Source organism: Equus asinus, chromosome 8 (genome assembly GCF_041296235.1).
Source record: "Equus asinus isolate D_3611 breed Donkey chromosome 8, EquAss-T2T_v2, whole genome shotgun sequence".
In the NCBI taxonomy this organism is placed as follows: domain Eukaryota; kingdom Metazoa; phylum Chordata; class Mammalia; order Perissodactyla; family Equidae; genus Equus; species Equus asinus.
The window spans coordinates 92,570,372-92,582,516 of NC_091797.1; the positions used below are offsets into that span (position 1 = coordinate 92,570,372).

The 12,145-nt window shown below is 60.1% G+C and overlaps 2 protein-coding genes and 1 long non-coding RNA gene across 7 annotated transcripts in view; 1 reads left to right on the forward strand and 2 right to left on the reverse strand.

The window, feature by feature from the left end:
- Positions 1-2,738, forward strand: part of LOC106827192 (uncharacterized) — a 20,814-nt gene extending 18,076 nt beyond the window's left edge. Inside the window, exon 5 of one of the 2 annotated variants that reach the window (XR_011505435.1) lies at positions 2,251-2,738. This is a non-coding gene — a long non-coding RNA (uncharacterized lncRNA). The remainder of the gene's footprint in view (positions 1-2,250) is intronic. The other variant, XR_006531431.2, reaches the window with a different exon arrangement.
- Positions 2,707-7,319, reverse strand: CASTOR1 (cytosolic arginine sensor for mTORC1 subunit 1). 4 transcript variants are annotated; one of them, XM_014834899.3, is made up of 9 exons: positions 7,034-7,319; positions 6,364-6,434; positions 5,008-5,195; positions 4,789-4,921; positions 4,413-4,539; positions 3,833-3,946; positions 3,581-3,663; positions 3,398-3,492; positions 2,707-3,269 (listed from the first exon to the last, which is right to left on the reverse strand). In XM_014834899.3, the coding sequence occupies exons 1-9, from the start codon at positions 7,144-7,146 to the stop codon at positions 3,201-3,203; spliced, it is 993 nt and encodes a 330-aa protein (XP_014690385.1). In that variant the 5' UTR covers positions 7,147-7,319; the 3' UTR covers positions 2,707-3,200. The 4 variants fall into 4 exon arrangements, with proteins under 4 accessions (XP_014690385.1, XP_014690392.1, XP_044631511.1 ...); XM_014834906.3 differs by having other exon boundaries at positions 4,413-4,536; positions 7,034-7,308; XM_044775576.2 differs by lacking the exon at positions 3,833-3,946 and having other exon boundaries at positions 4,413-4,536; positions 7,034-7,308.
- Positions 7,320-9,512: 2,193 nt separating this feature from the next.
- Positions 9,513-12,145, reverse strand: part of TBC1D10A (TBC1 domain family member 10A) — a 30,187-nt gene continuing 27,554 nt past the window's right edge. The window contains exons 7-9 of the mRNA XM_014834884.3: positions 11,278-11,467; positions 10,998-11,152; positions 9,513-10,399 (exon numbers count right to left, since the gene is read on the reverse strand). Of these exons, the coding sequence (XP_014690370.3) occupies positions 9,920-10,399; positions 10,998-11,152; positions 11,278-11,467 (825 nt within the window). The 3' untranslated portion in view covers positions 9,513-9,919. The remainder of the gene's footprint in view (positions 10,400-10,997; positions 11,153-11,277; positions 11,468-12,145) is intronic.

The window sequence follows — 12,145 nt, forward strand, 5'->3', positions numbered from 1 at the left end:
GGTTCAGCTAAAGTTCCCTCAGGGAACTTCCCCAGGCTCCTGTGGGCACTATTAACTTTCTTTTTGAGTTCTGGTTCTGCCACACCCAGCTGTGTGACCTTGGGCAAGTCATTTCACCTCCCTGTGCTTCATTTCCCCTGTGTAAAAGGGGGATAATGGGAGTGTGTGTTGAATACGTGAATTAATAGTGTACACCCTTCTCTCTCCTCCCCACACACAGATGTGAAAAGCAGCTCCCCTGTGCTCAGTCAGCCAGCTGCAGATGGGGCTCCCCCGTCCTGCCTCCCACTTGGTCCCTTCCCACTAGTGAGATCCTGGGGGCGGGCGGAACATCGAGAGGGCATGGGTTTATTCTCCCCTCTACACAGCATCAAGAAGCCAGCTTTGGAGCAACTTGGCAAACATGGGACCAGGCGGCCCTGCCTGGCAGGGGTGGGGATGAGGCCTTTAAACCCTGAATTTCTCCTTAAATGTCTTCGAGAAGGACTTAAGAGGTCACTTTCTCTATATGGGCATGAAGATCAGAAAGGATGGAAATGAGCCGCTGACGCTCCCCGCCTGAGGTTTCCTCCTCTCCTGTCCCCACCCACCCAGGTCCATATCCTCCCAGGAGATGCCAGAATCCGAGCTGGCGGGCGGAGGGCTGGGAGCATGTTCCCACTGCCTGGTGGGCCATGGCAGGGCCCTCTCCAAGCACAGGCTGCCATCTTTATGAGGATGGGCACTCAGGCGCTGTGGTCTGCAGCCTGACCCTCACACCCAGGGGTGGCTGTACTGATGTGGACAGGTGGACCAGGGATCCTAGGGCTGGGAGGACAAGGACATGGGCTGTGTGCCAGCGAGTGCCCCCAACCTCGGTTATGAATGACCCAAGATGAACCCAACCCCAGGTCTGGGCTGACCAGACTGAGTTCCTCTGCCCTGGGACTCCTGGGGGCCTGGGTGGGACGAGGAGGTCGTTCTGTGAGCCCCCACCTAAGCCTGGGATAGCCCAAGGCCCATCTGTCTGATGGCACCCAGAGCATCAACTGCATGTGAGGTCCAGGGTCACATCCCCTTCTAAGCTGAGTGCTCCCCAGGCACCTCCCAAGCCCTGTGCCTGACCCTAGGTGGGTCTCGGTCTCCTTGGCACTCCCAGAGCAGATCTCCCATCTGTAACCTGCTGAAGGCCGAGAGCTAGCCCAGTGACCCCCAGGGACCCTAATACCCTGGGAGCTAAAACCTCTCCACAAAGACTCGCACACATGTGGCAAAGAGACACGTGTGGGCATGATGACCATTAGGCCTGGGTCCAAGCCCGACCAGCCCACTAGAGTGTGATTGTGGCCCCTCCAACCCAGGCCAGAACTGAGGGCAGCCCCAAGAACTAACCGATGGCAGGTTAGAGCCTGGTTTGAGGGACCAGGTGAGGACCAATGACTTGAAAAGCCAGGAGGACTAAAACATCCAAATCGGGCAGTGACTCACAAGCAGACAGACCCCCAGAGCTGGACATGGGGCTAGGAGCTCTCTAGCTGCAGGTCAGGAAACCCCAAGAATTCTGGTTCTAAAGCCCCCACCTCAGCCCAGGGCATCCCTGGAGCCAGGGTCCATGGTGGGCCCTCCACAGAAAGGAGCAGTAACTCCCCTCAATCCCAAAAGACGAACTACAAAGAAACACCCCCTACCCAGGGCCAAGAAGTAGAGGGTCCTGAAGGAGCCGCCTCCTAGGTCTCAATGCACATGGGGAAACTGAGGCTGAGGGGAAGGGGCTGGCCCCAGGGTCCCCAACAGCTCACTCACCTGGCTGAGATGTGCTCTCTGCTCCTCTGATCTGCTCGGGTTCCCAAGGGCAGGGTGGGCGCACTGCCAGAGGCCTGGCCCCGGTCTGGCTTTTCTGGGGAGCCGCCACAACCTCCAAGTACGCCGAAGTCACACCCTTCTTCCCTTCTTGAGTGCGGGTGGGTCTGGGCTGAGGGAACCTGATAACCTCCCTGGCACATCTGCAGGGCCCCATCAGGCCACAGTGGAATCCCAGCCTCACGGAGCAGGGAGGCGGCCCCTCTGTGACAGGAAACCTGGGCCCAGATGTGCTGAGCTCTGGCCCACGCAGGCAGCCATCAGGGGCAGAGCGGGCTCCAGGTAGCCTCTAGGACCCTGTCCTGTCCTCCTGGCCAGGGGAAGCCGAGGTCCCCACTCTGGCTGGCCCCTTCTCACGACTGCTCCAGGAGAGCCCTCGTACCCAGAAGTGACTGATCTCTTGGCCAACAGGGACTCCTGTGAGGGACAGCCAGAACTCAGACGTGGTCCAAAAGAAAGCAGGCAGCAGCCTGGAAGAAAGGCGCTTTGGGGTCCTCCTTGAGGGTGTTTTGCAACAGGCCAGCCATACTCAAGGTGGCAAGGGAGGCTGGCAGTCTCTGCCCATGTTCAGAACCTTCTGGGCTATTCCAGAAGCAGCAAGGAATGAAGAAAAAGCCCAGACTCAGAGCCAGGCAGCCCTGGATGTGACCTTGGATAAATCACTTCAGCTCTTGAAGCCCTGGTTCCTCATCTGGAAAATGGCGATGGTTGACGTACCACTCTCTTGGTGAAAAGTGAGGGAGGTGACGTGAGACCAGCCCTTAGCCAGCTACACGGAGAGAGACCAGAACCTTAGGCTGAGGCCACGAGGAGCAGCAGAGCAGCCGCGGCTGAGGCTCAGACGACCCTCAAGGACCACAGCCCAGCCTGGTCACTACAAGCCCTTTATTAATAAGTTGATAAAAATAGAAGAGAAAGAGATGTAAAAATACTGTTCTTGGAGGCCCCAGGATGGGAGGCACTGTCATAAATCACCTGGCCAGAGAAGGCAACCCAGCCAGAGGCAGAATGGTGATCAGGGCCCTGTCCAGGGAGCAGCTGGCCCAGGGCACTGAGGGGGGGATGGCTCAGGCCTCAAGCAGGGAATGTGCAAATGCCGAGGCCACTCAGGGAGTAATGGGTTGAGGGCTTCCTGGTGGAAGCCCTGAGCACCACGTTCCCCTGTTCGGGCAGACACACGTGTCCACGTGAGAGCTGGTGCCTGCACGCGACTTACAGACAGAGAGCAGAAGGAGGGATCCCCCGGCAGGATTGGGGGCTGGGGGGTGGGCTCATCTCAGAGCTTGAGGAAATAGCTTAGAGAAGTCTCTGGAAGCCTGGGGGCAAGGGAAGAGCATGGAGGCTGCTGTTTTCCTCAGGCCTCAGGACCCCAGGCCTTCCTGCCGTCGCTGGAGGACCTCGATGACGCTCCCGATGCCGTCCTCTGGCACCTGCGGGTAGAGGCAGGGGTCAGGGCCGCCCCGACTTCCTGGCTCAGCTGGGTCTACCTCCTGTCCCCTCCACCCTTCTGGGCATCAGTATCTCTCCAGGACCCCCCATATCAGCCCATGGCACTCACCAGGGCGTGGTCAAAGTTGAAGGTGCTGATGTAGTAAGCAGAGATGTCAGCCGCAGCCAGGGGACCCGCGATCTGGGCCACAATCCCACATTCATCTGAGGGTTGAGGAAGGGTCCATGTGGATCAGCCTGGTCGCCCCACAGGCCCTCCCCAAGCCCCTAACACACAAGAAGCAGCCCTCACCAAAGCCCAGAGGCTGTCCACCGATGCGCACCATCCTCCACAGCTCTCCCGAGGAGCTGGTCAGCAGGAGGTCACTGGGGAACCTGGGGAGGTAGGTGGGAAGTGGGCAGGGCACCCACCCACCCCCTCCCTGCCCCACTGTGAGACCCTGAGGCATGTCGGCCTGGTGACCTCCAATTCTGACACTCCACCTCCTCCCTCCCTGGGGCTGGCTTAGGGTCTATGGTTCACCCTGGGTCAGGGGTCACATACTTTTTCTGTGTCTCAGCATCCATGACAATGGAGATATAGCCCTCAATGAGGGAGAAGGCAAAAAATGTGATGGAACTGGGTCCAGGACTGCCAGAGGCTGCCTCCTTGGGGGCACTGGGGAGGAACAGGAGACTCAGGTGCTCTGCTGGGCACCCAGCCCACTCCATCTCCTCCCAGTCAGCCTCCAGAGCCCCGGGCAGGAGCTGGCACAGGTGGCCCTGGGCAGACCCTCCCATCTCTGGGTCACTTTTCCTCCCGTCTGAGGGCCCTGATCTCCTTTGGTGCAGGTATGGATGGAAGAGAATGATGAACCCTGTCTGTGCCAAAGGTGCAGGACCCCAGGGCCAGACGGCCTGACCAGGGCACGGCTCTGTCCACACTACAAGAGAGGACTCTGGCTGTGGTATCAGGACCTTCCTTGAACACCAGTGAAGGGCACATGGGCATCACAGGCTGCCATGAACCCCGAGACAGAACAGGGCACAGAGCTGCAGAATCAAGGGACAGGTGGAAGGTGGTGGGACAGAGCAGAGGGAATAATGGTGTGAGGACACAGGGATGAAGTGCACACAACACCCACCTGTGTGAGTAGAAGAGGACATCGATGAGGGTGGTGGCGATGGCTGGCAGTGTTTCAGGGTCCAGCGTGAGGACACAGAAGCGGTTCTGTGGACTCTGGATGGGATGCACTGTGGGGCTGGGCCCTGCTAAGGAGGGACCAGGCAGAGGCAGGTGAAAAGGCAACAGTGGGCTGGGGCGCCCCCTGGTGGGGCCTGGGCTGAATGCAGGGTCATGCTCTACAAGAACCCACTGCAGTTTTCCCCGCCCCATCTCCCCATCTTGTGAGGCGGTGTCAGCTGGTCTCCCCATGCCCACAGACCCACCCGCACAAGGGAAGGGCCTCAGAGGGAAGAGGAGCCCCCGCCCAGGTTTGGGTGTCAGAGGTCGGCCCTCACCATGCTGGGCACGGGGAAAGCCGTTGCTGGAATCAGCCCTGGCAACAGGCACAGGCTCCCCGCCCACCTCTCGGTAAATGTCAAACTCCTGGGCCAGCGTGTGGATCACCTTGGACAGGTCCTGCTCCCGCACCTGGGCCACCGGGAGACGGCACATCACACGGGTCCCCAGACACCCATGCCCACCCTACCCTACACTGGCGCCTGCAGGAAACTCACCAGGATGAAGTCTGTCTGGTAAGTGGACAGCATCAGCACGGACACATGGTGCTTGGCTAGTGGTGCAATGACTGAGCGGGCGATCTTGGTGACCCCAGCAGCCTGCACGGCTGCTCCGCTGTGGGATGACACATTCAGCACCAGCCATGTGGCCTCAGCCACTTGCAGGAACTCAGATGGGGGCAGCTCTGTGGGTAGGGGGCACATGCTCGGTCAGGGCCCGCAGGGCTGGCCCCTGCCCCTCAGTTTCCCTGAGACTTGGAGGGCTCTCCCAAAGCAAGGTCGGGTCTGAGACTAGGGCTCTCTCCCTCCTCCGAGTCCTGCTCCTGAGACCTGCATGTATGGAAGGACTGAGAAATGCTCCAGGTGCTGGCCAGCCAGGGATTGCAACTTCCCAGTTAAGATCAAAGCTCCAGATTCAGACAGACCTGGGTTCAAATCCCAGCTTCGCCATTTATCTGCTGTTGGCCTGGGGCAAATGATTTAACATCTCTGAGTCTCAGTTTCCTCATCTGTAAAATGGGATGACAGTACTCATCTCCCTCATGACTGTTTTGTGGGTTAACAGGTTTTATACCATGTGACACCACCAGGGGGCGCCAGCAGATCAGGTTGGCTGGCGTATGCCTTCCTCTCCTAGCACATCCAGACTTGCCTGCAGTACAAATAGGGAAACTAAGGCCTGAAGCGGTGCAGTGGGGGATGGGCCTAGCCCCAGTTGGCTAGCCTGAGAGTCCAGGCCTGTGAGGATGGGTCAAGCTGGCAGGAGTGGGAGCCAGATGTCAGTTCCAGGGACCAGGGAGGGATTAGGCTGGCGTCCAGTCCAGAGCAGAAGCCAGGGCCAGGGTGGTTGCTAATCAGCCAACCACAGCCAGGAGGCCCCCCAGGACCCTGCCCTGGGCTGGCTGCCTGTTCCTGCATTCCTTCCCCAACCCTCAGACTCCTGGAGCTCCAGACCAGTCCGGGAGGGGGTTGACCAGCACGAGGGAGAGAAGTCCGGAGAGAAACAATGGCCAGGGGGGTATATGAGCCACAGGAACACGATTCTTGGCCGGAAACGTAACTGAGGCTTTGCTGCTGGCCTGAGGCTCCTAAGTGCCCTTCACATACAGGCCCTCATGGGATCAGAACCTTAACTATACCATTTTACCTAAGAGGAAACAAATAGCTCAGAGCGGGGAAATGACTTGCCAAAGGGCACACAGCCAGTGAGTGGTGGAGTCCAATCCGAACCCAGATCCGTCCGCCTTAAAGGCCCCAGCTCTTGGGACATTAGATCCTAAAATCTAGTGAGAATCCCGAAAAGAGGGGAGGGCGACATCCTTTCCCTTCTCCCCCTGCCCAGCTCAGCCCCACCTTTGAAGCCCTCCTCGTCCACCATGAGCGTGTAATCCTCAGGGGTCTCCGTCAGGCTGAAGAACTTGCACCTGGTTGGGAGCGGGGGCATCTTCAGCCCGAGCTGGGCGGAGGGGGCAGGTAGACTTCGCTCTATCTGCCCGGAAAGACCCTTGCGGGGCGCCTTCCTGCCCCCTCAAGCCTCAATTTTCTCCCCAGGGCAGTGGGATATGGGCTCCACCTCAGGAATCGCGAAGTGTTTTCCCCTCCCGACCTCCGCAGGAGACCCCCGCCCCTCCATTCCGGGAGGGAGGAGAAGCTCACCTGCGGCAACAGCGCCGGGGGCGTCGGACCTTGGCCCCCCTAGACCCACCCCACTGACCAGATTAGAGGCATCTGGAAGAAGCTGACCCGATGGAAGTCACCAGGAAGGAATGCCTCCATTTAACACCACTCGGAGTTAAGCATTGACCACCCCAGGCTGTTTGCGCCTTAAGTGGCCCTGGGAGGGGGCCTCACGGGGCCGGATAGGCGGCGGTCCCAGGGAGGGTAGGCCCAGGCCGGATGGCGGCCGGGGCGGGGGTCTCCCCGCCCGCTCCCGCTCGCCCCGCGGCGATCCTAATCTCCCGACCCCATCCCGGAGCGACAGCGGAGCCCACCCCCATCTGTGCCTCCGAACCAGGGCGCGCACCGGCTGCGGTGGGGCAGGAAGAGCAGCTTGATGAGCGGGTGGGTATAGAGCCAGAGACCGGGACGGGCGAGGCTCAGCACCCGCACCCGGTGCTCTAAGATGTGCAGCTCCATCGCGGCCGGCGCGGACCTGAACCCACCACCAACCAGACCCAGGCCGCGCCGGGGGCGGGGCGGTGGGGGCGGTGCCGGAGGCTTAAAGGAGCCGCTGCGCGGCCGCGTCCACGCTGCCCGCTACGCCGCGGACCCGCCCAGCTTCGCGCCGCGTCCCACTCCCTGACTGCCACGCCTATCCAGGGTGGCCACGCCTTCTTCTAAAGCCTGAGCCTCGCCCGACTCCTTCCAGCCCGCCGAACCCCGCCCCTCTGGCTCCGCCCCTTTAGCGTTGCTCAGAGATCACCCGCTGACCCCACGAGTCCTCCAGGCCACGCCCATGCCGCGCCCCTTCTCGGGGCTCCGCCTTTTCCGCAGGATGCCTGCCGCGTTGGGGTTGGAAGCAAGCGTGAGGTGTGGGGTCGTTTCTGACCTCTGGCCTCCGTATGGGTCTTATGACTGAGGTCACTGAAATTTGGGAGGTTCATGAGGCGAGCCGGGACTCGGCTGGGACCAGCATGCTGCCCCCAAGCCCCTGGAGCATGGATGGGTAGGGGTCTGCTGTGCAGCCTGGGTGACCCTGTGATTCTCTCCCAACAGTGTCTTGGTGCCTTTCTCCCTCCTTCCTTTCATGGCTCGGCATGGGGCAGGGCCACCAGAGCTGGCTGGAGTGGTGGAGACAAAAGTCCCAGTCCCCCAGCAAGGGTATTGATATATACCCCTCCCTGCTTTGTGAGCCCTGCAAGTGGGCTGACAAGGTAAAACCTGCCTGGCCTTGGTGGCCCCCACACCTGTTTCTCTCACCCAACTTCCAGAATAGAAGTCTCCCCACGGGGTCACAGAGATAGGGAGGGCCCCAGCCACCTCTGTCTGAGCAACATACTATGGGGTAGGGGGCTGAAGGTGGCCAGGCCTAAGGCTTGAGGCCCCTCAAGACTAAGTGCTTGGGCCAGGAATGCCCAAGGCACAGACTTTGGGGGACAGGCCCATGCATCTGGGGCTGACTGGGTACTCAGATCTCAGGCCTGAGACTTGAGCCCTGCTGAGGCCTCCCAGAGCCTGCAGCCATTAGCAGATCCCAGCTGGCCTGAGCACATCTGAACTTGCTTCATGTCCAAGGACACCCTGATCCGGACGGCCCTTGTCTGGCCCGAACATCCTCAGGCCTCAGATCTGAGGCTTTGAACTAAGCAGGTTAAAGCAGGCCTCGGGCCTGATAGGATCCAGCAGGCCTGAGCAGGCCGCCCGCTTGCTCGGGAGCCTTCCCTGCAGGTGGATAGACGCGGGGCAGCGCCTCGGCTCTCTGGACGCTCTGGCTTGGTGGGTTCCTATGGAACACTGTGCAGCTGCCACACAGGGGAAGGGAGTGTCCTCAAAGGCTGAGTCCATCTCATTGATGGCACGTGCAGATGGGGTAGGAAACCAAAGGGGTGAGGGGCAGGAGGCAGGAACTGGGTGGCCTGCCGTGATAGGCTCATGTGACGTTTTTGACTCCCCAAGCCTCAGTCTCCCCATCTGTATCAGGACACGATGTTCCAGGCCGAGGCCCTGCAATGCCTGAAAGCTCTAGGGAGTCTCTACTCCTCCCTCTCCCGCCCCCTCCCCCCAAGGCCCAGCCCAGCTTGATGGCCTGCCAGGAACAGCCACTATTGTTTGACTGGAAAAGCTGCTTCCTCAGCAGAAGGGGGGCCTCTCCCAGGGACACCATGTCCTCACCCTCAATAGTCATCAGGTTGTGACCATAGTGCCTGCCTGGGCCCTCAATGGCAGTCAGGTCACCTGGTACCCTGATCAGGAGAGGTAGCTGAGAGGCTCTGGGCACAAATCTGGATCAGCTTCATCTTTCCTACGCAGCTCCTCTGTTTCCTCATCTGTAAAATGGGGATAAATAACAGAGCCTACCTGATCAGGTACGTGACACCATCAGCCCAGCCTGGCACATACTAAGTGCCCAGTAAACTGCAGATGGCCTTTTGTCAAAGACCCAGACGTCTCCCCTCACACCACTCCTGGCACCAGCACCTGACCCAGAATGAACACTCAGAACCTTATTGGAGTCCAAAGTGGCATCCAGGCTTGGAGGAGGAAGACCCTGAAATGACCTCCTTAAGGAGCCCCTGCCCCTCAGTGATGGGCAGGGATCAAGGTCTGGGGAGCAGGCTTGGCCCCAGTTCTAGCCTCCAGCCCTGGTGACCCTCATTTACCACAGATGGTGGACATGGGGCAGAGGGGATAGGGTGAAGGAAAACAGGGGCCGGGAACAGGGTCTGGTCCTAGATTTGGCATGCCCTCCGCCAAGGTACTTCTCAGAGAGGCTCTGGAACAGGGCTGGGGCCAGGATGAGGGGCTCTGTAGGGTGTGGAGAAGAGATGCTGAACACCAGGAATGGCACCTGCTTCCCAGTCCCTACCTGCACACCACTTCTCTACACAAGCCTGTTTATTTCTGTACAAAACCATGTTTCTATTTTACACAAAAAATACCCCAACCTCCACCCCGCTCTCCCCTCATGTAAGCGCCCTAGCCCTGGAGAGCATCCCCCAGGAGGAGGAGGCTGAGTGAGGCGCCACCCAGGGGCCCTCACTTCTGCCTGCCCCAGCTAGGCTGGCCCAAGCTCCACTCTGGAGAAAATAAATAAGGAGGCTCAGGCGGAATCTGTGCTGGGCCAGCCAGACTCTCTGCCACCCAGTGGCCAGGTGGCCGGGCCCTCAGAGGGTGGGCAGGCCCTGGAGTGTCAGTCTATGATCTGTGTATGTGTGCCGAGACCCCGCTCTGGAGGCCTGAGCTGCCGGGGTTACAAGTAGGTATCCTCACTCTCTTGGGACGTCAGGCTCTCCCGGGAGTGGTGGTGGGCTGAGTCCTGGGGAGCTGAGTCCTGGGGGGCTGGGTCCTGGTGGACCGGGTCCTTCGGAGCCACATCCTGTGGGGGACATGCATCTCCTGCTGCAGATGCCATCTTGGTTTGATTTGGGGTCGGGGGCTTGTCCAGGTACCCCTTTGCCTGCTTCTGCTGCTCCTTCTGCTCCTTCTGGATCTGCTTGGATGGCTTGGGCTTGCCCTTAGAGCCAGGGAGGGGGGCATCCAGGGGCAGGCGGATGGATGGTGAAGGTTGCAGAGTGGGTCGGGGGCCTGGTTCCGCCTCCAGGATGGCCTTGGCACCGTGCAGCCTGGGTGGGGAGCAGGACTGCAGCTCACCCCGGGTCTCCTGCCAGCGCCGCAGCTGGATGAGGTGCTCACGCTCAATCTGGCGCTCTGTCACTGGCAACTCTACCACCTGTGGGGGCAGTGACATGCAGGTGGGCACCAGGAAGAACCTTCCCCTTCTGCCTCCCAGGCTGGGCCCCTGTTCTCTCTCAGTGCCTCCCAGCCCTGGTCACTAAAGGCTGACCCTAGGAAGGATGGAGGTCTGGTCCCTGCAGTGGTCACAAGTCTTAGAACTGAGTGCCAGGTGAGCCAGGCACTTGAGACCCACGGCCTCAGAGGAGAAAGCTGCCCACAACTCATGAGTCCACTCATCTAACTATGTGTCACCTCATTACAGCCCCTGAGAGACAAAAATCCACCAAAGAAAGAAAAAAGGGAAAATAAAGGCCATGGATGTGGTACCAGGGAGTGAGAGGGGGTGACAGTTGCAGCTCCTCTTGTTCCCAACTGCTTCAGAACAGAGAAGGCCTTGCAAACCTAGGCTGCTCTGTGCCCCTCTTCTCGTTCAGACAGGAGGATGAGGTCTACCCACACCATCCTGGGCTGCTGAGCACTGGGCCTGGCATGGGGGACCCACCCTCGAGGGCAGAGGGTTACCAGGCCCCCCTTCAAAGGGCCCCCACGTCTCCCCCTCCCTCCCAGTGGGGAGGGGAAGGTATGGGCCGCACCTCCTGGACCAGGAAGGCCTCCTGCATGATCTTGGGGCTGAGGCTCCGCAGCCGCTCAATAGTCTCGTACTGGCCCTGGCAGGCTTTGAGCTTCTCGGGGGAGCCCAGCGCGTGCTTCAACAGCACCAGCCCCACCCGGAAGATGATCTTGACTCCTGCATGGGGGGTGGGGGGAGACAGGTGGTGAGTGCAAGGGGGCCTTTAGGGAGTTTCTCTGGAAATAGAGGCCCCTCTGGGCTGGGTTGGGGGTAGGGGTACTCCCCCGAGCCCAGCCTGGTACCTTCGCAGAAGAACATGTCCCAGACACGCAGCACAGAGCTCCAGGGCAAGGTGCGGGCGAAGGCACACATGAACCACTCTGTCATGTAGAGCAGCGGATCAATCTTCTGCCGGCTGAGGTGCTTGTGGGCCACAGGCGACACCTTCTGCAGCAGTGAGAAGAGGATCTCCCCGTCCAGCTGGATTGCCTCCTGGGGGGACAGCAAGGCCACGGGGCCATGATGTTGGACCTGCAGCAGCCAGTGTAGGGACTATGCCCTGGCCCCCAGCACCAGGCAGACATTCGTTCATTCCTCAGGTGGCTATTGCCTGCAGGGTGCCAGCCTCGTGCTGGGTGCTTGGATACAATGATGAGCAAACCAGACACAACTGGTCCCCCTCATGCAGTGTGAAGTAGAAAGAGGCAGACAGACATCAATCACAGGAGCAAAGAGACTAGGAAGAGGAGGAGGGGGGCTAAGTGCCCAGAACATGGCAGGAACAGGAACGCTGGGTGAGCGTGTGCTAGAGGTCCCACCTGGCAGGGTCAAGGAAAGTTCCCCAAGGGCTGAAAGCTGAGGGAAAGGAGGAGTTATCAGGGGAAGGAAGGACAGGAAAGGGGCAGAGGCCGAGGCAGGGAGGAAGTGGGTGCACTGGAGGAACTGTGAGCCTGCCGAGCGGCCAGAGGGCTGGAGGCAGAGATGGAGGCAAGTGTGGAACTGATGACTCTGGAACCTGGGAGACCTGACCCTGGCAGGCCTGGGGACTTCAGCCTGAAAGCAACAGAAGGCTGGGAAGGTTTTAAGCAGAGTCAGGAGTGGATGTGGAGAGAAAGGCCTGGAGAGGCCAAAAAGGGTGTCCAGCCTGGGGCAGGTCCCAGGCCAGGTCCC